The sequence below is a fragment of the Lepidothrix coronata genome, unplaced genomic scaffold (genome assembly GCF_001604755.1).
Source record: "Lepidothrix coronata isolate B3197 unplaced genomic scaffold, Lepidothrix_coronata-1.0 Scaffold35, whole genome shotgun sequence".
Classification (NCBI taxonomy): domain Eukaryota; kingdom Metazoa; phylum Chordata; class Aves; order Passeriformes; family Pipridae; genus Lepidothrix; species Lepidothrix coronata.
This window is the reverse complement of record NW_016690215.1, coordinates 3,358,416-3,382,215: the sequence shown is the minus strand read 5'-3', so window position 1 is coordinate 3,382,215 and position 23,800 is coordinate 3,358,416. Positions and strand designations below refer to the sequence as shown.

At 41.4% G+C, this 23,800-nt stretch overlaps 1 protein-coding gene across 2 annotated transcripts; it reads right to left on the bottom strand.

Annotated features, from left to right (window-relative positions):
* Positions 1–4,637: 4,637 nt before the first annotated feature.
* LOC108495960 (toll-like receptor 7) lies at positions 4,638–14,151 on the bottom strand. 2 transcript variants are annotated; one of them, XM_017812216.1, is made up of 2 exons: positions 9,703–10,362; positions 4,638–9,294 (listed from the first exon to the last, which is right to left on the bottom strand). In XM_017812216.1, exon 2 carries the CDS (start codon positions 9,277–9,279, stop codon positions 6,154–6,156), a length of 3,126 nt encoding a protein of 1,041 aa, XP_017667705.1. In that variant the 5' UTR covers positions 9,280–9,294; positions 9,703–10,362; the 3' UTR covers positions 4,638–6,153. The 2 variants fall into 2 exon arrangements, with proteins under 2 accessions (XP_017667705.1, XP_017667703.1); XM_017812214.1 differs by lacking the exon at positions 9,703–10,362 and adding an exon at positions 14,092–14,151 and having other exon boundaries at positions 6,154–9,294.
* Between the last annotated feature and the right edge of the window lie 9,649 nt (positions 14,152–23,800).

Genomic DNA, 23,800 nt, shown 5'->3' with positions numbered 1-23,800 from the left:
TTGCAGAGGTGGTTGCTTCTCTTTCTCTGTCACCTGCAGAGCTGACCCCATGCTGGCAGGTTCTCTGGGACCAGGGTTGGTGCCAGAGAGGGTGCATATCACACCTAGAGCCCACACATATGCCACTTACAACCACATCAATCTCAAGGAAATTCAAATCCAAATATGTTTATAGTCCAGAAAATCACCGGTTATGACAAGCAATTTCTGTGACTGGATCTCATGTCAAAGCAGGGTTTTATTCACAATCAGCCATGGAATCTGAAGAAGAGTGTCTGGGAGGAAGCAGTACTAAGAGGGAAAATGTTTTTGATTTACTCCTTAAATGCACTTGGCAACTGTGTCTAAGAAGTATCTTATAGACATTGTTCCTGATACTGAAAAATGTGTTTAGGAAACATTGCCTATGTTTGTAACATGAGTCCTTTTCTTACTTGGAACAAGAGAGACAATAGGATATATAGGGTGCAAGATAAGTATTACACAACTAAACTCATGTCATAACTTATTCTTTATGTGTATCCCTTACTATAAGACATACTTCCCAATCTTTACAAAACTTAGAGTTATCCTTCAAAGTGCAGCATATCCCTCTCCCAACATGCCCACCTACAATTCGTGTCACCATCCTCACTCTTCCATCTCCCTTTCCAGAACCAACTAAGGTGCACATCAAAACCAAAAAACAAGATGGTCACCCACATGAGGGGGTCCATCTTTTCTCATGTCAGATGCTAGAGTGGTCTTGTGTGGAATTGCAGAAGACATCCAGGGTGAAACAATAGAAAATGTCATTTCAGCGATATCACAGAGGTGGACACTAAAGCTGCTAGCTGCTACTTCCTTTTTCACCACCACTTGGACACACTGGTGTCTAAGTTTCCTGGAGATAAGTACAGGCTATATATCACTTCTCCTTCCACTTCTTGCAGCAGCCCAAACTTGTGGTTAGTTTTCAAAGACAAATAGTCCAGCTCTGGGATTTTGATGAGCTGATGCCACTGTTGCATGAGGTGGGTTTTAGGACATTAAAACACAATCCGTCACAGTGAGGTGTGGTACTTCTGAGGGGAACATACAAGGTGAGAAACTACAGGGAATTATGGAAAGATTTTGAGACCTGTTTTTCCAAAGGAGTAAGGGTCATTGCAATTCTTATTTTGGAGTATCTTGCTTTTACATCACGAATAGAAGTTCAGAATAAATAAACAAGAGCACAACTTAGTTACTGAGTTTCTTCTAAATTAATACTAGAACTAAAAATGAGTCTTAGACCAAAGTTATTATGTAAAGAATTTTATTATTAACAGAATGCAGGATTCAGGTGCACTATAAAAGACCATAGCCTTGTATGAGTGTAATTATTCTATATAGACTTGTGGATCTCAAATATTCAGGGTAAATTATGGGAAAGAATCTTTTGCAAACAAGAAAATGAGAATATAAGCTAAAACTTCTCTTGTTCATTGTTTCAGTAAATTTTACTTTGTTGTTCTACACTAAAAGTAATTTGTCACTGCAGGATATCAGTTAAATATCAGATTTCAATTATTCCTTCAGTTAGCAAAGCAAAAGCATAAAAAATTAGAGCAGGAAAAGAAGGCATATTCACAAAGAAGGATTCATTGAGAGTTTTGCTCTTTAATTGAAAATTACTTTGTCGGTAGGAAAACACAAGACTGGGTATATGTGTTTTTAAGCAACACATACTTCCAGAATGTCTCACTCTTGTGGAATCATACCAAAATATTGATAACATATATGATACCATAGTTGCAGATATTACTATGGGGAGTATAACATAGATAAACCAAACAGCTAAGACAGTGAAACTAGAACTTAGCTTGTAAAATAAAAGAAAATATTCAGAAAAATATTTAGAAACCAAAAGCTGAAACCTTCCATTGTACGGCTTGCCAGCTTTTCCATAATTATGTAAATCTATTGCCAGTCCTTCAATAATACTATTGCTAGAAAAAAATTGAAACTTTTTTTCCTCAAATGTTTCTGAATTTGCATCAGCAAAAACAGGTTTGATTTTGTGGCAGTTTCTCTTTAAAAAAAAGCTCAAGTTACTCAGAGACACTATTGCTCAAAATTTTGCCCTTAACATTCTGTCTTAGAAACAATAAAGGAAAGAAAACAAAGACAGATAAGGCCACGGATTTTGATCAGTGGCTATTCTGGTACACTTCTTTGAACAAAGATATTCTCCCACAAAAGCAAAAAACCCCAACCACCTCAGTTTTACAGAACTTAGCGGGGCTTCCTACTGTCTCATACTTTTCACAGCCAAATATAGAATTTCTCACCAGGTACACATTTGATTCTCAATTTTGGCTATTTTTCTGATTAAATAATCCCATGTATAATAATCTCTAAGTGCTCATTAACTAAGGAATGCATGCAGGTTGCTTTTGGAAGTTGGATATCCAGATTCGCTTTTCAGTTGCAGCAGAAGCAGATGGATATACTAGAAACGGTTTGACTTCTCCGTGCTTTATTTTTATCATTTATACTTCTGAAGATAATGATGGATTAGTGTGTATGTCTTTTGTGTTTAGACACAGAATCAGTCTTCCCAAATTACGAGGCTAACTTCCATATATTTCAGTGAAGTTGAGCTCCTCCAGAGGCAACTGATAACCTAAATGATCCGAATATCTTCTTCAGAGTACATGGAGACATTTGGCCTACAGCTGATTTTTTTCAAATGAACAGCCTGTCATAGAGCTAATTTCTGTAGGCAGATACTTTCAGAACAAGATTGAGAAATTGAAAAGGTAGGGATTATTCACAAGACAAACAATAGGTTGTCTGGAGGAGCTACTGACCTACAATGTGATCTACTACAGACCAAGGGCTCCCAATCTTCACTGAGTTAATTTTTTTTAAAGATGCTGTTATAAAGTTTCTTTACAGGATATCATGTTTGCTGCATAGCATTCCAATGTTATTGCAGAACAGGAGCCTAAAGAAGCTATTGATATGTTGAAATCAGATCTACTCTGACCTCCAGAGACCCCTTAAAACCTCCTCCTCCTAATTACCTCACACCAGATCACAAGCTACATCATCATGAAACCCTAACATATAGAAACCACAGGACTGTTCAGTGTTTTGTAATTCAGACACTGCTACACCATGAGACAAGCAAGCTCCAAGCTCTGCCAGAGAGAAGGTGCACAAGAAGCTGGGAGGGAGCATAGCCGGGACAGCTGACCTGAACTGGCCAAAGGGATATTTCATACCACAGAATGTCATACCCAGTATATAGACTGGGGGAGCTACTTGGAAGGGGAACTTATTGTGGTTTGGAGATGGGTTTTGCTTCAGTCAGTGAGTGGTAAGGAACTATTGTGCATCATTTGCCATTCTTGGGTTTTATCTCTTTCTCTCTCTCTCTCTCCCCTTTTTATTATTATTATTGTTCTTGTTGTTGCAATATTATATTTTACTTCATTTCAATTATTAAACTGTTCTTTTCTCAAATAAAAAAGTTTTACTTTTCTTTTTTGATTCTCCTTCCCATCCCAAGACTGTTGGGAAGAAGTGAATGATTGCATGGTGCTTAGTTGCCAGTTGGGGTTAAACCATAACATCCTCCCAAGTCACCCAAGCTTGCTTCCACTGGCCATACACTTTCTTCTTTTTGCCTTAGCTCCAGAAAAATATCCCTGGTCAGCCAAGCTGACCTTCTGCCTCACCAGCATGACTTCCAACATTTTGGAATTGCATGTTCCTATGCCCTTAAGAGATGGTGTTTAAAATGTGACCACAGTGATAGATCCCAGCATCTTCAAAGCCATTTTCCTAGGGGACCTTGCAAAGCAGTTCCCTTAGCAGCCTGAATTCTGCTCTCCTCTAATCCAGAGTTTTGCTGGCAAATTTCCTTCTGTCACCAGATATTTTAGATTAAACTACTCCATGGTCCAAAATGTCCACCACTTCAATCATGAGGCTCTCTTGTTAACAAGCAACAAATCAAGGAGGATATCCTTCCTAATCAGGTCCCTTAGTATGTGTACCAATATATAATCATTGCTACTCATGTTGTACCCATCCTTTGAGTGCTTCTCAATGGAAGAGGAGAAAATACTTCTTCCCTCAACCTCAGAAAGGCTAAGTGACCTTGTGTTCCTTCCCTAATCAATGAGGCTGTGAAAGAGGATCTGCTCCAAAATAGATGTTGTGGGGAGGTAGAGGAAGATGGTGTATGAGTAACTGAGGAACAGAGGTTCCTGTTTCAAGCATTACCTTATGGAGAGAGTCATATTATAGCTCATGTTATCATATTTAGAGGTACAGATTGTTTAGGCTTTCAAACAGAACCATCAGAAATACACGTTATTAAAATATAACCATAAAACTACCAATTTTTTAATGAGATCCATCCCTATTTCCTACTTCTGTATTTAACCAATAAAAATCATAGAATCATAGAATCATAGAATCATAGAATCAGTTGGGTTGGAAGGGACCTCCGAGATTATCGAGTCCAACCCTTGATCCACTACCACCGCAGTTACTAGACCATGGCACTAAGTGCCACATCCAGTCTTATCTTAAAAACCTCCAGGGACGGAGAATCCACCACTTCCCTGGGCAGCCCATTCCAATGCCTGATCACCCTTTCTGTACAGAATTTCTTTCTAAATGATGTGACAAATTGAGAGGAAAAAAACCCCTTCTTATCTGCAATATTATTACATGAAGTTTTGCTTTCCTGTTTATGTTTGTATTTGTGTTCTTGTCTGTCTGGTTGCCTACAATTAAATAAAAGAGAGTCTATTTAAAGAAAGGACCAGTCAGAACAGGTAAGTGAAAAAAAGGTTTAAAGCAATTAAGAGTGTCAGTTCCCCTGCAGCCAGAGTTATTACAGAGACTACTTGCCAGAAAAGAAAAAGAACTTTGAGCAAGAGAGGAGAAGCTACCCAGATTGATGCAGACAGGAGCACCTTGCAAGGTGAGAATGTGCTGCCCTCCCAAAACAGACATCATCACAACAAACAGAGAACCTGCCCATGTCACGCTCAGAAGTTCAGGCTGCCATTTCAAAAGGCTTCAGTTGAAATACTCTCAAGTGCTTGATGAGTGTGTTCTGTGAAACAGAGTGGGGAACAGGCCTAGGTATTCATGTTTCTGAGCATTGTTTCTTCCCTTTTTCAGGATGTCTCTAAAGTCAGACCCATTCCTATCTCAGGTGTTTAGTGGTGCCCTATCAACTGCTGTGGGAGAGGGGCTTGCGTGGGGAACAAGAAGGTGAAGGAGAGCTTGAGGCTGCTCTGGAGCATCACAGCACATCTAAAGAAACAGCGGGATATATGCTTTCCTAGTATGACTTGGTCTTACACACTTTGTACTTCCAGATTTTGATGATGTTTTCTTCTGGAGAAAGTCTGGGCAGGTGGAGGTGACTCAGTCACTTTAGCAAGTCTTCAGGCCCCAGCCCTGGCTGGACCAGCTAACACCATCCCAGTTGATACAGAAGGGGTTGTAACATAGGACTTGGGTGGAAATGGAGAAGCCAAGCTCCTACAACTGACATTACAACACTGGAGAGGAGCCCTGAGTCTTCAGGAAGGAGCCAGCTCAGCCAACAGCCCAAGAGGCAGGTGAAAGGCAAAGTGAAAAGGTGACTTGCAAATTAGCAGTACTTATTCTTTAACTTCTAGCATACCCTACTTTAGCTGCATTTTCCCCCACCTTTTCCACTTTCTCTTTTATCTTTTTACCTTCCTTTCCTTCTTTCTTCTCACTTCCACCTTGATTTACTTGAGTTTCTCTATCTGCCTTGTGCCTGTCCCTCTACCTCTCTGCTGTTCTCCTCCCCCTCGTTACTTTCACGCAGAAGACTGCAAGACCTTCTGAACTTTACCTCACACCTTCCCATTTTGGCATCTCCTCTTCCTGTGCAGCAGTCAGTGCCAACCAAGGCACATGTCAGCTAAACATCTGCTCTGGCAACAGTTTCTCTTTAAACTTGTCATAGCACAACAAGTGAATTTTCAGCTTTGGAATTAAATGTGCATTCCATTTTGGGGCTTAATATCAAAATTAGATTTATCTTCTATGGTTCAACAATTTTGGCAAATAAAATTGAAGATCTTTTGCTAACTCTGCATCATAACTATATATAAAGGAAGAGCAGAGTTAAACAGTTTCTTGGAGAAGCTTGTTATAAGCCAGCAAATTGTTTGTAGCTATGGCATTTTTCAGGCACTGCCAGAAGAAGGGCTGAGACTGAGGGTTAGTTGGCCATTCCAGGACAGAATTTCGACACAGCCTCTTCCTCAGACGGACATAGCGCGACTTCTGCAAAACCTTCTCAAGAAATATCAAGATAATGACATCCAGTTTTTCATCTAGAAGCCGCTGGTGGGCCATGTAAAAGGTTGTCCTGAAACTGCCACTTTTAATATACTTATTGGTCAGCACAAATACAGTCTTTTTGCTCAGCTGAATGCTCTGGGAAAGGTTGTCAAAGACCGGCTGTCCTGCGAGCCAGTCCCTTGCTTCCAGGCATAAATTGAACTGCCTGGCTTTTTGGTCTTCCAGCCTTCTAACCAGTTCTTCCATCACCCAGTCATTCACAGCTGGATCTTCGTTGTCATAGGCAATAAAAGCATCGTAGCAGGCATCTGGTAAAGATAAACGCCGATAGCCCTTCAGCTTGGCAGTGCAGTAATGGTAACTGTACCACACATCCCAGAAGTACAGATGGCTCGTCACCGCAAGCACCATAAAGCTGAGGATGGTTGAAGCTGATAGAGCGTACAGGATCAAATAGGAGGTGTCCAGCTCACAGGTATACAGATCCAAGAAAACCACGCTCCTTCCCTTATGTGCCCCTGGGCCAGCACAGGTCACGTCTGAGGCCAGAAGAGGAATAGTCACCTGAGTCTGATTGATCCACCAGACAAACCACACGGCCTCGCAGTTGCACCTGAAAGGGTTGCCATGCAAAAGCAGCATCTTCAGGTTGTTGATGACATTTTCAGGGAAGCTAGATTTCTTAATTACTTCAATCTTGTTTGAGCTGAGGTCCAAATACCTCAGTTTAAAAGCACCTCTGAGAAAATGTTTGGTTAGATGGTGAATACGATTGTTTCGAAGCATCAGTTCTTGCAGTGATGAGGAGCAATTGGACAGTTCTCGGGGAACAGTAGTCAGAAGGTTATTGCTCAGGTCCAGAGTTACTAGTTTCTTCAGATAGTGGAGGTTTTCCCAGTTGAAACTCTTCAATCGATTATTGGTTAAGTTGAGGAGCTTGAGTTTGGGAGGCATTGCTTCAAAAACAGTGGGAGGCAAAAAACTGAGCGAGTTGAAGGAAATATCCAGTTCTTCCAGGCTGGTCAGATTCTTGAAGAAGGATAAGTATCTAGCATTGCCATCTAGCCATAAGATATCTAATCGATTTCCTCTAAATTCTAAAATTTGAAGAGATTGACTTTCCATTCCTGTGTTAATGGTGGTAGAAATGTCATTATCGTTCATCATCAGCTTTCTCAGATGTGTCAAACTTTTTATAAAACTGAGCTCTTCAGTAATACCTTCTGCCAGAAAATAATGTTGATTATTGCTCAGGTCAAGAATTTCTAAATGTTCTAGCTCTTTGAAAGCAGTTTGGTATAGCAAATCAACCCTGTTGTTAGAAAAATCCAGATATTTCAATCCAGACAAGTAGGAGAATTCACTTCCATTTAAAGTTTGACTTATTGCATTATCTGACAAGTTGAGACAGGTAAGGGAGCTAAGTCCCTGGAAGTCTGAGGGGTTAATAAAAAATATATTATTTCTGCTCAAATCCAGAGTTTTTCCAAATTGCAGGCAATCTTCCTTAACTGAAGATTGGTAGGAAGCAGCCTCTTTATCTTTGGAACGGCAACTTCGCTCATACACATCATACCTAAAATAATGCATCTCTTGTAGTACTTGCCTGTTGTACTGCTCGACAGAAAACCCAAGATTAGAGCAGAATCCATTGGAGTTGCTTTCCCCTGAAGAAGGAGAAATTTTATTCACTGAGAGGTCTATGACCTTAAGAGCTGGGAATCCTTCGAACACTGTCAGGTTTGCAACTTTAATAAAATTAGTCCCAAGATCCAAGACGGTGAGATTCCTAAGACTGAGCAGTGGGCGTAGATCCTCCTCTCTCAGTTCTTTAAAGACATAACCCTTGAGCCTCAAGGTTTCCAGGTTAGAGAGGGAAGAAAACGTCTCGGACAGTTTCAAGAAGGGAGAATACAACTGGAGTTCAAAATTAAAGGACAGATCAAGCTCCACCAGGCTGGGGACAAACTTCAAAAACTGAGCATCTCCAATCTCCTTCATGAGGAAATTTTGGGAGAGGTCAAGTTCTTTGAGGTTCTTGATGTTTTTAAACCAACTGCTGGGTATGCTCTGAAGAGAGTTACTGTGAAGTCGCAAAATTCTTAAATTTATCAAGGAATCAAAAGCCTTTGAATGTATCTGAATCGAGCCATTGGTGCAGGGAATGCAAGGATATGGGGCATTATAGCAACGTGGGCAGTTGCCACTTAGATCGAGAATTTCTAGGTTGGGAAGGGCACTTAAATCCTGTTCTTGAATCACTTGAATCCTGTTATTGTAAATATACAGTTCCTTCAAAGTAGATGACAAATTGGCTGGAATGTGTGTTAAGTTGTTGGACTTCAGGGATAGTATTGTTAATTTTTTCAGCTCCAGAAAGGCTGTTTCCTCAATCTCAAATGAAACATTGCACGGATTGCGGTAGTAACAGTTCTGTCCCAGATACAATACCTCTATGTTTCCTAGCTCTGACAAGTTGGCTTTTTGAATAGAAAAGATAGTATTTGCTTCCAGGCTCAGCAGGGTTAAAGTAGCAGGAAGACCTCGGGGAATTTCCAACAGCTGGTTTGCATCCAAGTACAGTGACTTCAGTCTTGTCAGGGCAGCAAAACTGCCATTCTCAATCTCCAGTCCTCTGTTGCAGATAAGATTTTTGGGCCCCAGTCTGACAGGCACACAGTTGCATCTGAAGTCAATCTCCATGAGGTTTTTAAGCTGAGCAAAGGATGTTGGATAGATATGGGGAATATGGTTAATACTCAAGGTGAGGTTGGTAGCGTTTTCAGGGATCCCTCTGGGGACTTGTGTGAGACGCCGGTAGGTGCAGTCCACTGTCACAGTGCCTTCTGAAGATTTAACATCACAGGGCAAAGTCTTGGGAAACCAAGCTCCAGACAGCAGCATCGGAAACAGGAAGAGCAAGACAAATAGCAAAGCATTTGACATCTTTGCACGAGGTACCTAAAAATAAGGAAGCACAGGTATTACTTTAAGGTAATTAAACATTTCACCCACACACTGGGTCAGACCAAATAGGTCTACACTTGTAGATGTGCAGGTAGGATTATAAGTTTTTTGGTATTTTGTTGGTATTCCTTACTTTATTATCACGATGTATTGCAGCGTTAATATAAATATCACTCTCTAAATAAGGGATTGGTAAAAAAATCTACTGAAAAAGTGGCAACACAGGTGATTGAAATTTACATCTCTGTGAATGTTCTTTTCTTTTAAGGGGAAACAGCAGGTGTTAAACTTCCAGCAGATTGCCATTGCATACTGGAGTAGATGAGCAAAGTTACTGTTTCATAGTGTATGATAGATAAAATCTATAGTCCTTTAAAAACTAGTGTAGACTTTCAAACTTACTGAAGCGTCAGCACAGGTGGAGAGTTGACCTAAGCCAGTCTATGGCTTTATTTCCATAAGGTTTAATACCACCTTGCATTTTCACTCTTCAATAAGGACAGGGAGCCGAGAAAACACTGTAGCAATGTGAAGTGTGAAAATGAAAATCAAAGACAGGTTTAAAATTGAGCATGTTCCATATAAGACTCATAAGCATTAAATACCCAGAGCCAAAATCCCACAGGCATTTAAAGAAACTTTCCAAACATTCTTAGTGTCTGTCAAGTCTTTGTGCTCTTGCCTACTTTATAGATTTATGTGTATTATGGGAAGGACAATAAGCTTTTAATATGTCACAGCTTACCCCTTACTTCCTCAGCAGTGGTCAGTGTCAAAGAAACCCTGGCTGGCAAGCTGCCAGCCTTGGCTTGTGTGACACAGGCAGAGAGGCTGTGACCATTTTGCTGCACTGCCCAGTATCTTAACTGCTGGCGTCAGGTGCTGGTCATTTCTCCCTTGAAAACTCAGTGTTGAAGGCTTGGAGATGCACGACACATAGAGGGCTCTTAAATAAGCAGGATTTGTCTGGATAATATTGATTAAGTGTTAAAACCCAGGTAAGCAGCAGAAAATTGGATGATTAGGTAAAATGTCCAAGATACAAGGAAATGGTTTTTTCTCTTTAGCTGGGGCACAAGAATATACAGAGACCTGCTCCAGCAGTCTGTGCAAACCCTGTTGAGTGCTACAAAGACATGCCTTGCAGGTGACACAGACTTGGAGGTGAAGCGAGCCTTTCTGTTGTATGCTCTGTTTACTTCGACCACAGTGTCTCCTAGACAACTTTGTGTTTCTGTGTTACCTTATAGAACTATGTTAAACCTACCTCTGCATCCATGTACCTGGAAGAGTGACCTGCAGGGCAGCAGATGTGTGAGAAGGCAGATCAAGTCTCACACAGCACTGAACTTCTGCTATCTAGAGTCCACAGCCTAATGGCGTCACTTTGGGGATTCAGAGCCTCAGAAGAAAAAATGTAGAAGTCCACTGCAGATCTTGAATTCAGTGTAAGCTAATATAGTACTACACTCCAGCCTTTCCTCTACCACAATTTCCTTTCCCATTCACTGCCAGTGCTGTGGTGTCACCTTCCTTTCTGCAGATCCTCTAAGAAAAGGCAAAGTAGCTTAATACTGTGGCTGGTAGTCACAAGAATCATTCATGCAATATCTCAGGGAAGGTTAACCCGGACTAACCAGACAGTGCCTGTGAATTTACATTGAATTATCTCCAAGTCTTGTGATGTCATTTGTTATGAGTCAAACTAACTATCATTTGGTTATTCATCGTGGAATTCACATTGGACTCTCACCCAGACAGACGCCACTGTGTAAGAGAGTTTACCAGCATTTTCAGCTCAGTCTAGCCAATCCCCTTGAGAGGAGGATTAACTTTTTTGATTTCCTGATGTAGAAAAGTCTTTGGATGAAAATGATGCATAAGAATAATCACAGTATGTGGGGAGCAAATTTGGAAAAGATAGTAAGCATTCATTTCCTCCCAGCTCCCTAGATCCTTTTTTTAAGTTCTCTTTTCTCCACTAATGCAGTCAGGGATGTGAAAGGGAGAAGGGAGGGCTCTACCATTGCTATTCATTACATGGAAAACAGAAGGTCTTTATTCAAATGACAAGAGGCATTGCCAAAGAAAAATCTTTATAGAATCTTGTAAATATTTTGCCTACTTTCTTTCCCTTTTTTCCCAGGAGATATACCACATTATGGCTGTAAAAGATGGTATGAGACTAAAGAAAAGGCAGAGAGAGCCTATCCTAACCAAAGCCTATCCTAACCAGATGATGTTCCAGCACCTGCCTCTCTCCACCTCTTGCTTTAGCAGACCAATGGATCCCAGGGCCAGGACCATTATCCAAGGCAGGTTCCCATGGAGCATGGTAGAGAGGTGGTAGGGAAACTGCAGAGACTCTGCACTGCGGGACATGTTGTTCCATCATATAGGTGCCATTAACTGGGCATCTGTTGATGCACAACACAGCAGAGCATGAAGTGCCAGTCGTCACCAGCCATGGACACAGAACCTGCAGTCACTGAGGGAAATACTGACAGTCACTGCATGTCAAACTCCAGGAGTCTTTCTAACTTTAAAAGAAGGAAGGTATACAAATGAGGCCTGCAGCCATAAGATATGCCATGAGATATGTGGTGAAGGGATTTCCATTATAGCCTTGAGGTATGTTGTGAAGGGATTTCCATGAGATATGCAATGAGATATGTGGCTAAGGGATTACCACGGGCATGATGGCATGCTGAATGGGTGATTATCAGGCAGACACTGGATGATCCTTTTACCTTCAGTCAAGAAGTAGAAGAGGAAGTGATGCTAAGGTGTCATGATTCTGTTCTGCTCTTGTGCAAGACTCACAGTCTTTGTAATCTCTCTCTTTTTCACTCACAATATCCTTCATTTACATATAAAGTGGTTGCTCCCTGTCCCTCATTTATGAAGGCAGTAACAGAACATTTGACCACAGTCTCACCTCCACTTCTCCCAAAATTATAAATTGGCTTAAATTGGTTAAATTGGATTTGAAATCCTCATTGGCAGAGGATGAGAATATGACCATATTGCAAAAAGTCAATGGGCTTGCTTCTCTCTCTTCTCCAAAACAGGGAAGATTTCTTTGGTAAGATTTGCACCTCTGACTGCATTGGAGTATTCCCAGGAGCACTTACACATAACACTGTACACTCATGTTTTGCAGATCTAGTGAATTTGTTGGGGAAATATGAAAGAATCTATAACCTCTTGCTCCAATAAACTGCACTATTAGTTAATCTGTGTTCATGAAGTTCTTATTGAACTTGACCAGATTTACAGTGATGAATGGGTAATCCTCACTGTTGGTGAATCTCTGTTCGTAAAGGAGACAGGATTGTAGTGTAACCTACATTATTGTTGCATCTGAGAACATGACCAGACTTAAGAGTGATAAATTGGCTAAAATCAGAAATCAAGTCCAGCCTCCACCAGCCCCTCTGCTCTCTGAAGACCAACTGGGAAGAGCAAGGGCATGAGTTGTCTGCTGAATTGCTGCACTCTTAATGCAACAGAAGGAAAAGTAAATTAGATTCAACATTTAAAGATTTGATAAACCAAGATAAACTCTGTCCAAGCACTAGAGCAGGACAGGGGCAAGGTGTGATTGCAGTCCAGATTGACAACACAAACTTCCTACATGGACTCACAAGCAGCCACTGCACTCAGGCCCTTAATTTCAGGTGCTTACCCAAGTTCCTCAATTCATTGCCACCAACCTGGGCTGCACTGACATTCAAGAGAGAGTGGGAGAGGAGAGAGAGAGAGCGAGAGAGAGAGCGAGAGCGAGAGAGAGCGAGAGAGAGAGAGAAAGAGAGAGAGGGAGAGAGAGGAAGAGAGAGAGAGAGGAAGAGAGAGAGGAAGAGAGCTCTGACTGACTACACACCAGAGACTCACACTGCTGATTTAGGTGCCTGAAATCAGGTGCAATGAATATGGGCCTTAAAAGTCTTCATAAATATGTTTCTAGGTCTCTTAAGAAGTCAAAGAAGACCTCTGGAGCATTTACAATGCTCAGATTTTGAACTCTCACGTATTACGGTATTATTAGGAACCTAAGTGTTGTTGCAGAGCCAGCCTAGCTCCTACCATCTTTGTGCTTCATTGCTTTGTATAGTCTTCTCTTTCCTAATAGCTTTGTAATGTATTATGTATTTTAACTATAAGCTGTTGCATTCTGGTGTTATATCTGACTATTTGCATGTGTAACACTTAGGAGCTGTTTAAGTACCAGAACAAATAAAAAGACTTTTAAATAGGAGAAACAAGCAACATCTTTGCAACGAGAAGCTTGTTTAAAAGTACAGCTGGAGTGTGCATGTGAACTGTTCTTGTCTCTCTGATCTACGCTTGGCTTCATAAGAAGTTCAAAAAGCAGTAATCTACTGATCCTAATGGGCATGTGCAAAAACCCTTAATGATTTAGAGTGTTCTTCAAATATTCAGCAACAGTACGACTAGGTGTTTCTGAAGAAAGATTTTCTGCAGGGGTTTTGTATGTATGTAAAGAGTTGACAGGGCTACAGGCTAGAGTAACACCTCAAAAGTTACAGAAAATAGCAAATATGATATTATACTCTTTCTGAAGTACAGTAGCATGGATAAATGATAGCCAGTTAGTATGAAAGCAAGTAAATGCTTTCCTTTCCTGTCACAATGCACTGCAGCTTCTAACCACAATAGCAAAATTGAACATTTAGGAAACAGAAAAGCAGAAAATGTTCTTGAAAGTTTTCCACAACAGTTCCAGTAAAAGATGTCTAAGAGAAAATTTAAAATGAAAGTTTAACATACCATTTTCTGTGTGCTTCCAGGTCTGGCAGATTTGATGCTGGAAGAGACTGTAAACTGGAGCAGAGGAAAACAGCATAAAAATTGTTCCCACTGGTTCAGCTGAGGTGTAGAGGAGAGTACAATATGACATAACTCACTCAAGGCAACAGTAGTATACACAGTATCTTCTTTCTCTTCATCTGAACACCAGAGGAGGGCAACTATGAAATATTTAAACAGAGACCATGAGATTAATCAGCTAGGAGATATGCATTGTGTAAGGGTAACATTCATGTGAGCAACAAATATTTGCAGAAGCTCAAGTTCCTTTTTTTCTTTTCCATATTTACTGTAAGCTGCATGAAGGGAGACAAAAATTGTTAATTGGCATGAAAGTCTAGTAATTTTTATAATAATTATTTGGGGTTTATTTCTGTAGCTAATAGCTTCAAGGACCCAGATCTTACTAAGAATCACTTGCATGCTAATATAAGCAGACAAATCTCTTAAACTGATTACTTTATGAAAGAAATGTCTATTAAGTTAATGGGATATATGGAAGGGAACCAAAACCAAGAGAAAAAGGGTAATGGTAAGGGCATAGAAAACTGAATACAAAAAGATGAAAACTGCATGGGAGAGTGCACACAAGCTGGATTGAGAATACTTATTTCTTCAAGCATCCAACCACATACCTGGTACATGACACTGGAATATGAGATGCTTAATGTCCACTTGCTTTGGTTGCAAGTAGGTTTTCTAAATCACAGTGTCCAGTCACCCAATGCTGGAATTTTTGATAGGTGCTCAATGATTTCAGAGATCTTTCTCACAGTTTATGCCTAAAAACTGTGGAAATTTTAATAGCTGTACCAACACTTAGCATTTTCATTTGGAATAATCCTGATTTTTTTTTTATATTAGGAACTTATTGTCATCCAATGAAGAACTCAAGGGGTTTCAATTCTATGCAAAGTGAAACTGTAGCTTTAGCTCAATGCTAATGGAAATGCAGAGCACTTCTTTGTTTTTTGGTTTGTTTTGGCTTTTTTTACCTAAGAAATGTGGGAAGTAAAATATTTCCCTTCAACGAGTTGGAAGCAGGGTAAATTCAGGGAAGTTCAGAAGTCAAGAACTTCTGAACTATAGTTTGATTTTTAGAGGCACAGGGAGTGCCTGATTTACTGATTTCAAAAGTTCAGACTTTCCTCAGACGTTGCGCAAAATCTCTTTAGTCTCCTGTGAAATACAAAGTAACTGAAAGCAGAAAAGTACTTCCTACTGCATCATGTGTTAGGGGAAGACCCACCGGTAACAGCAAATGTATAGTGCTGCCTCACTGAGCAAAGAATACAATTTAAAATAAAGCAGGTGTCTTTAAGTGTCTTAATCTTTTATGTATAAGTTTGTTTGTCAGTTGGCTTGTAATCAAATTAGTGAACTCCCGTTTCCGTTTTTTTCCCCTTTGCATTCTAAATGAAAACTACAAGTTGCTTTAGCTTATTTGTCAAAATCAGGATTCTACTCTGTTCATCTCAAAGACGGATAATTTACTTAAATTTCTAAAATCTTGCAGCAAAATCTTTTCTCTAAAGTGCTAATCCTCATATAAAGAGTGAGGATACAACCCCTCATATTCATGGTTAATACAACATTCAGTGTGAGATTGCATAATTTACTCAGGAAATTATTCAAGGAAACTAGTTAAGTTACTCAATTTTTGAAATACCTAAGTTGACTCTTCAAATTGCTGTTGCTGATACTAGTTGCAGAAATGTGTTTGCAAGCACTAAAAGTAACCAAAACAATAAGGAGAAGACAGCAGTGGAGGAGATTGGCCAAAAACAAGGGCAGAGAAGCACTCAGAGCTCTGGTGAGGGAGGAAACCCAAACCACCCAGGGTGCCGAGGTACCCCTGAGGGAGCCTCCTGTACCACAGAAATAGACTTGGCCATTTCTGAAAGCTGAGGCTGCCCCAGGCTACATCTGTGCCAAGACTGACTGACCGGTGTTTACAACAGGTTAAACTTGTGTTCTGGAAGCAAAGGTGCCTGCCACTTTTACTGAAAGTGAGTTACCTTCAAGAGAGGCAGAAGGCATCCAGAACTACCTGAAATAAGATGGAGCTATTTTTCCAGGCTCTTCAGGGTCAGCAATGTAGTTACACCTCTCCTGTTTGTTTCTTCCTAAGAGACTGATAAGATAGAGTAGCCAGAGAGGGCATCCCTGCTTTTCTCTGGGGGAGGAGTGCCAAGGCAGTAATGTTGGAAGCAGTGGGGCACGCTAATGCAGGAACTGCTGGCAAATAATAAAACTGGCCGGTTCAGAGGAATTTTGGCACTTGTAAGTGGAATCCTACTTCTTAATGATGAAATTACTAGCCTGCAGGACCACTGATTTGAAAAATTTCATGTAGATAATTCTACCATGAATTGGGTAATCCTCCTGGTTTTTCTCAGGCAAAGGCAGTGAGGGAGTACTGGAACAACGTCTGCAGAACAACATGGAACTCAGACACTGCTGGACCCAAACAAATCACATAGCAGGAAAGCAGCTCCATATGAGCAAGCAAGCAACTGTAATGAAGCTCATATTAAACACACAATAATATCAATTTATGGACTTCTAAAGATCATGAAATATGATATTCTCATTTATCATAGGCCTTGATATTGCCTTTCAAACAACTGTGCATGACATTTCTATGTGTAAGGGCTACTACTCAATAGAGGTTATTTTGATTCTAAATTCATGAACTGCACTGGAAATTAATTGATTTCCTTTCTACCTCTATGTATAGTTTTACATATACAAAATATCTATATGCTATAGGAATATATATTGTGTAGTGTATATATATAAGTATATGTAGATACGGTTGCAGATACACCATTAAACAATGTCCTAAGTGTTTTAACTTGTGTAACCAAGGACAAAGGCCTGTCACTTACAGTGGTGCAGGCTTCCACTCACATTCCCCATGCCCTTCCTCCCAGGCTGCCCTGGAGCCTGTTCCAGAGCCACAGGGGCAGATTTTCCCTTTACCCTCACACCATTGTTCTCTGGACCCTGCCCCTGCAAGCCTCAAGGGTCTCCTCAGAGCTGAGGGGCAGTAGCACATGCCTCACTCCCACTTTTCCTCAAAAGTAACTCTGGAAGTGAAGAGTTGATGTGTACCACTGTGACTGGTACACTCTACTCTGCCCTCTGGTCATGTGGTTAACTAACAACATTTTATCAGGCAAGCAGCACCTGTGACTGAGTGGGTCATATTCTCTTGAGCTCATTCTCAGGCTCTGGAGGTGTGTGAACCCTAAAGAAAATCCATACAGACATTTTTTCCCCTCCCTCCCAGCCTCAAGGTTCCTGGGCACCAGGTCAATTCCTCCCCTCCTTATTGTCCTGGAGGGTCTCAGGCCCATAGTTTACCAGGCCACCCCAGAAGAGGGAGGAAAAGTGGAGCAGCACATGGAGCACTGTCTAGAGATCCAATTAGTTGCAAGGCATAATGGGGGTACTTGGACCTGAGCTGCTGCTGGACAGTGGGACCCAACACCCTCCAGTGGCAGGGACAATTCCACCATCATTTGCATACTCCAAGGATGAAATGAATGACGCATATACATATTTTGTGAGTCTAGATCATAATTGTGATATTGATGCAGCAAACTGTGGACCAAAATTTGACTTGATCTGCAGGGGGTTTAAGTCACTAGAAATCATAAGCAAGGATGTATTATAAATTCTATATTACGCTACTTATAGATTGTACTACATTGACTTGGTTTGTAGAAATCCTGTGCCATTTTAAAAATAACTTCTGTGCTATACTAATCATGATATCCGGCTACAACAAATGCTTTAGTTGTAACTACAAATTAGCACCATCATCATTCTGCCAAAGCCACCCACTATGGACCCTGCTAATAGGTACAGACATAGAATCATAGAATATGCCAAGTTGGAAGGAACCCACAGGGATCATTGAGTCCAACTATTGGCCCTGCACAGTGACTCCAAGAGTCACACCATGTGACCTGTCCAAACACTTCTTGAACTCTGTCAAGCTTAGTGCTGTGACTACTTCCCTGGGGAGCCTGTTCCAGTGTCCAACCACCCTTTCTGGGTGAAGAACCTTTTTCTAATACCCAACTTAAACCTCCCCTGATGCAACTTCAGGCCATTCTCTTGGGTTCTGACACTGGTCACCACAGAGAAGAGATATAGAAAAGAGGCCTGCCTCTCCTCTCCCTCTCACAAGGAAATTGTAGACCGCAATGAGGTCTCCCCTCAGACTCCTCTTCTCCAGGTCAAACAGACCAAGTGACCACAGCCACTCCTTATATGGTTTCCCCTCAAGGGCTTTTACCATCTTCATTGCCCTCCTTTGGACACTCTCAAATTGCCTAATATCTTTCCTATATTGTGGTGCCCAAAACTGCACACAATATTCAAGGTGCCAGTGCAGAGCAGAGGGGGACAATCCCCTCCCTCGACCGGCTGGCGATGCTTTGCCTGATGCTGCCAGGACATGTTTGGCCCTCCTGGCTGCCAGGGCACTGCTGGTTCATATTCAACTTGCCTTCAACCAGGACCCTCACATCCCTTTCCACAGCACTGCTTTCCATCATCTCATTCCCCAGTCTGTCTGTACAGCTGGGGTTGGCCCATCCCAGGTGCAGAATCCAGTACTTTCCCTTATTGAACTTCATGTGGTTGATGATTGCCCAGTCCTGTAATTTGTCAAGGTCTCTCTGCAGGGCCTCCTTGCCTTTGAGGGAGTCAACAGCTCCTCCCAGTTTTGTGTCATCTGCAAACTTGCTCAGTATCCCTTCCAGTCCTTTGTCCAATTAATTTATGAAGATGTTGAAGAGCACAGGGCCCAAGATGGAGCCCTGTGGAACCCCACTAGTGACAGGTCACCAGTCCAATGTTCCCCCATTCACTACTACCCTCTGTGCTTGAACAGTGAGCCAATTGCTCACTCCCCACATGATGTGTTTATTCAGCTGTGCGTTGGACATTTTGTACAGGATACGTGACAGACAGTATCAAAAGCTTTACTGAAATCCTAAAAGATTACATCAACTGGCTTCCCTTGATCAGTTAGGTGGGTTACCTTGTCATAAAAGGAAATCACGTTGGATAAGCAGGACTTTCCTCTCATGAAGCTGTGCTGGCTGTGACCAATGACTGCATTGTCTTTCGGGTCTTTTTCAATAATTCCCAGAATAATCTTCTCCATAACTTCCCTGGGCACTGAAGTGAGACTGACTGGCCTGTAGTTTCTGGGGTCCTCCTTCTTGCCTTTCTTGAAAATTGGAACAATCACCAGCTTCCAGGCAGCTGGGACCTCTCCAGATTCCCAAGACTGCACAAAAATTAACAAGAGAGGTTTTGAGATAACATCGTTCAGCTCTTTGAGAATTCTGAGATGAATCTCATCAGGCTCCATAGATTTGTAGGAATCCAGCTGGAGCAGTGAGTCCCACAAAATTCAGGGCTGACTAGGAGTTGATCATTTTCACAGTCATGGTCCTCCAGCTCAGGACACTGAGACCACCTTGGTCCGTCATCTGTCTTGAAGACAGAGGCAAAGAAAGCTTTAAATGCCTCTGCCTTGTTCCTGTCCCTGTTTGTGAGGTGATCATCCTCATCCTGCAACAGGCCAATGATATTTCTATACTGCCTGATATTTCTATACTGTTACCATTAATATATTTGAAAAACCTTTTTTTTTGTCCACCACATTTCTGGGAGGTTCAACTCCAGCTGAGCTTTGGACACATGAATTTTCTCCCTACGGTGGCAAGCAGTATCACTGAACTCTTCCCATACCACTTGAAGGGCCTCGAGTGGAATCTGTATGAGGAGCCCCTTGATTCTTACCTAGAGGCTCTCAACTGTGCCATTGCCAACTATGAGCTCCATATATTCTAATCCTTCTATTACATACAGTGCCAATCGTCCACCTCTTCTGCTCTGCCTATCCCTCTGAAGAGCCTGTAACCATCCGACAGGGCACTCCAGTCACAGGACCCATTCCACCAGGTTTCACTTATGTCAATGATGTCAAATCTCTGGGACTGGGCCAAAGCTTCAAGCTCCTCTTGTTTGTTCCTCATGCTGTGTGCATTGGTGTAGAAACATTTCAGGTGTGGTACATTGTAGGCAATACCTCATGAAGCAGATTGAGGCATTCCATTAGTGGTGGTTTTCTCACATTTTGGCACACCATCCCATCACTCATCACTGATGAGCCTGGGTTTTCCCCTTTCTCCTTTCCAAGCTAGTTTAAAGCTCTATCAATGAGTCCCACTAGCTCCTGTGCTAGAGATCCTTTATGTGTATGTATATGTGTGTGAGTAAAACTCCTAATCTGAGCAGGGAATGCAGCAAATCTCTGTGACGTACCTGTTCTGTGCAAGGTCTTTTATCCTTTTCCATCTTCTACCTTTTCTTACAAATACAGCACAACTCAGGCCTGGAGAAGAGAGGGATGAGTGTCCACAATCACACCTCATTTGTCACACACAACAGCTGTAGTGGGTCTGGCTGGAATGGAGCCCATTCTCTCCACAGCAGCCCCTATGGTGCTGTGTTTTAGACTGGTGACCAAAGCAGTGTTTATAATACACCAGCATTATGCCCGTTTTGGGAACTTACAGAGGCTCAAGGCCATCTCACACTGGTGAGCAGGTTGTGGGTAGGCAAAAGTCTGGGAGGGGTCACAGCCAAGTTTCCAGAGCCCAGTGGACCAAAAGGAAAACCCAAGCCATTATGGTTCCATGCCCAGCAATAAAATTGGGGTGGAGGGTGGAGGGATGGGGATTTAGCTAAACCAGCTGTCACAGAGATGTCAGTTGGGTGTTGGTCTGCTGGCAGGAAGCAGTGAGTGATGGTTTTTTGCACTTGTCTTTTTTTCTTTTTCATATTTTTTTAGTTAGTTTATTAACCTGGCTTTTTCTCCACTCAAGAGCTCCTCTGAATCTGCCTCCCCAATCCTCTTCCACACTGGGCTGTGTGGGGCATCACTCAACACACCAGAGACCACAGCACTGGCATTGACAGCAGATGCCTGACAAGCAACTGAGAGAGAGACTTGTACAGTGAAAACATGCTCAGATTTCACTCCCAACAGTCCACTGCTTCAGCAACAGCCTCTGAACATTTGACACTTAAAACCCCTGGAGTCTATGGCAAGAGGTTCCAGAAAGGCTGCAGATGTCAGGTACTCTTACCAAGAAAGGCAAAAACGTATACTTCCATGAGGGCAGGAGAACAAGGCAAAATAAGGTTTCTAGACAAATATGAGCTAAATCCTCTAACTTATGCAATGCAATGTGGCTTTTTTTCTTCATTTCAAAATGATGCTGCTGAATGAGGAATGTTTCCCACCAGGCTGAACTGTCAGCTGATCTTCAGACCAGAATCCAGGCATGGAGGGGGGAGCATAGAGCGTTAAACGCCAAACACCTCACAATTCTCTGTTTCCACGGCTTTAATTCTGTCCAAATGGACGCAGTTTTCACAGAGCTGCTGGAATTCACCCATAACTCTTCATAAGCATTTCAAGTGCGCAAAAGGCAGCAGACACAGTAAGCTTAATTCTGCCATTTTCCTTCTGCTCTTTTCCCCATCTCATTCTGTTAAATAGCGCTGAGTAGGTTTACTTACAACCATCTGAGAAATACAAACTTCAACTGCTCATGAAATGTTAACTCAGACTCCCAAGGAAATTTAAAGATTGTATCCCTTCTGTCAGACCATAAAAAGAAGAAGGACACCTTATTATAAAGATGTGTGCCAGTCTGGTGTGATTAACAGTTCATCTGTATGGCCAAGACAGCTGCAGCACAATTCATGAACAAGGTTGGTATGAGAGTCAATGCCTACATTCTTCCTCATTTGGTCTGCACAGGGCACGATCTCCAAAAAAAAGAGTTTTGAAAGATTAGAATAGAAGCAGAAGCAATCTCTTGGCACAAGTAATTTTGAAGCTTTATTTATAGTACTTGTGCACAGAAAAGGCAAATGATTCAGCATTTTATTTGGAACAAAGATCTGATCTATAAAGCAACTGAATTGATATCATGCATTAACTGTATTGTATACTTTTTGGGCAGTAGCTTTGGTAAAATTATGTGGTTAGAGTTGGGGGTTAACAACTTAATTGCAAAGTAATATAGGTTAAATTATCTTATATTTAAGAAATTTCTTTACCAAATAAAACAATACTCTTAATTCATTGTGTTATTGTGTTATAGGCTCCTCAGGAAGGATTGGCAGGGCACACAAGGCAGGTGATAGCTCTGTATATAAGGGAGGGGTTGAATTGTATGGTGTCTGCTTTTGGTGATGACATGGTTGAGAGTCTTTGGGTAAGGATGAAGATGGATGTTGTGGGACTCTACTATCAACCACACATCCAGGACCACAACACTGATGAAATATTCTATAAACAATTAGGGAATATATCTGAATGAACTGCCCTTGTCCTTATGGGTGATTTTAACTTCCCAGATATCAATACCATATGATATGATGGAGACAAGCATTCCTGAAATATGTTGAAGATAATTTCTTGGTGGAGGTATGAAATGTGGCCACTGAGATTTGTTATTTGTAAATAGAGAGGGGCTCATGGGCAAGAGGGGATTGGTCACAGTGACTACAAAGTAGTTGACCTTCACATTGTTGAATGTCCCACACTTTTTCACAGCATAGTTAGGGCCTTGATCCCATCTTTAGGAGTAAGTGAATCGGAAAACACAATTGTTATTGAACAAATTCAAAATCAGGCTTCAGATGCAATCGTAGCTTTACAAGAGGAAGTCCACAGTTTGTCTCGTATTGTACTACAAAACCAAATGGCTCTCAACTTTTTACTAGCCTCACAAGGAGGCGTATGTAAGGTCATCAACACCAGTTGCTGTTCTTACATAGACCAAAGTGGAAGAATTAATAAAGATTTTGCTGCAATTCAGAAGCAAACCAAAATTCTACATCAGGTAACTCTCAAAGATGTCTCACTGGGTTTGGGAGACATTCTCCACAAACTTACTTCATGGTTACCAAACTGGACATGGATAAAACAACTGTTTATATCAGTGATATGCATAGTTAGAGTTTGTATAATAGCTCATTGCATGAACCAATGATGTAGATATTGGTCATCTCTTTGGTATAATGCTAGGTATAAGTAGTAGAGATTGGACAAGTTTTGTTCAGTCTCTAAAGGGGGGACTGATGCCTCAGAGTTTTTTGATTTTTTGATTTTTTGATTTTTATAGATTTTAGAAGTAGCTATGTAGTGGATGTAGATTTTAATGTCTCAGTATTTCCAGTAGAAGTAACTACAGCAGCACATAACTCAGGTATCATTTCCACACTGAGGCCTCTACCAGCATAATTAACATGCATTCTTTTACTGTCTCACTGTATTATATCTCTTACCAGTATTTTCCAGTAAAAGTAACGGCTGTAGCTTAACAGTTTCACATACCAAACCCCATCCCATATCAATCCCTCCAAATTCTGTTAGCTGTTTAGTCTTCTTTTCAGGGTGGAATTGCAGAAAAGCACCTTAAGGCCTGAACCAAGGATGTAAACAGAGACAAAAGTGACCTTTAAGCCCGGAACTTTGGAGGGCCTCCAAGGATTCAATGTGCTCCAAGGAGGATGAAGATGATGAAAGAGGGGTCCCAAAGTCCCCTAGACTCAATTCCCA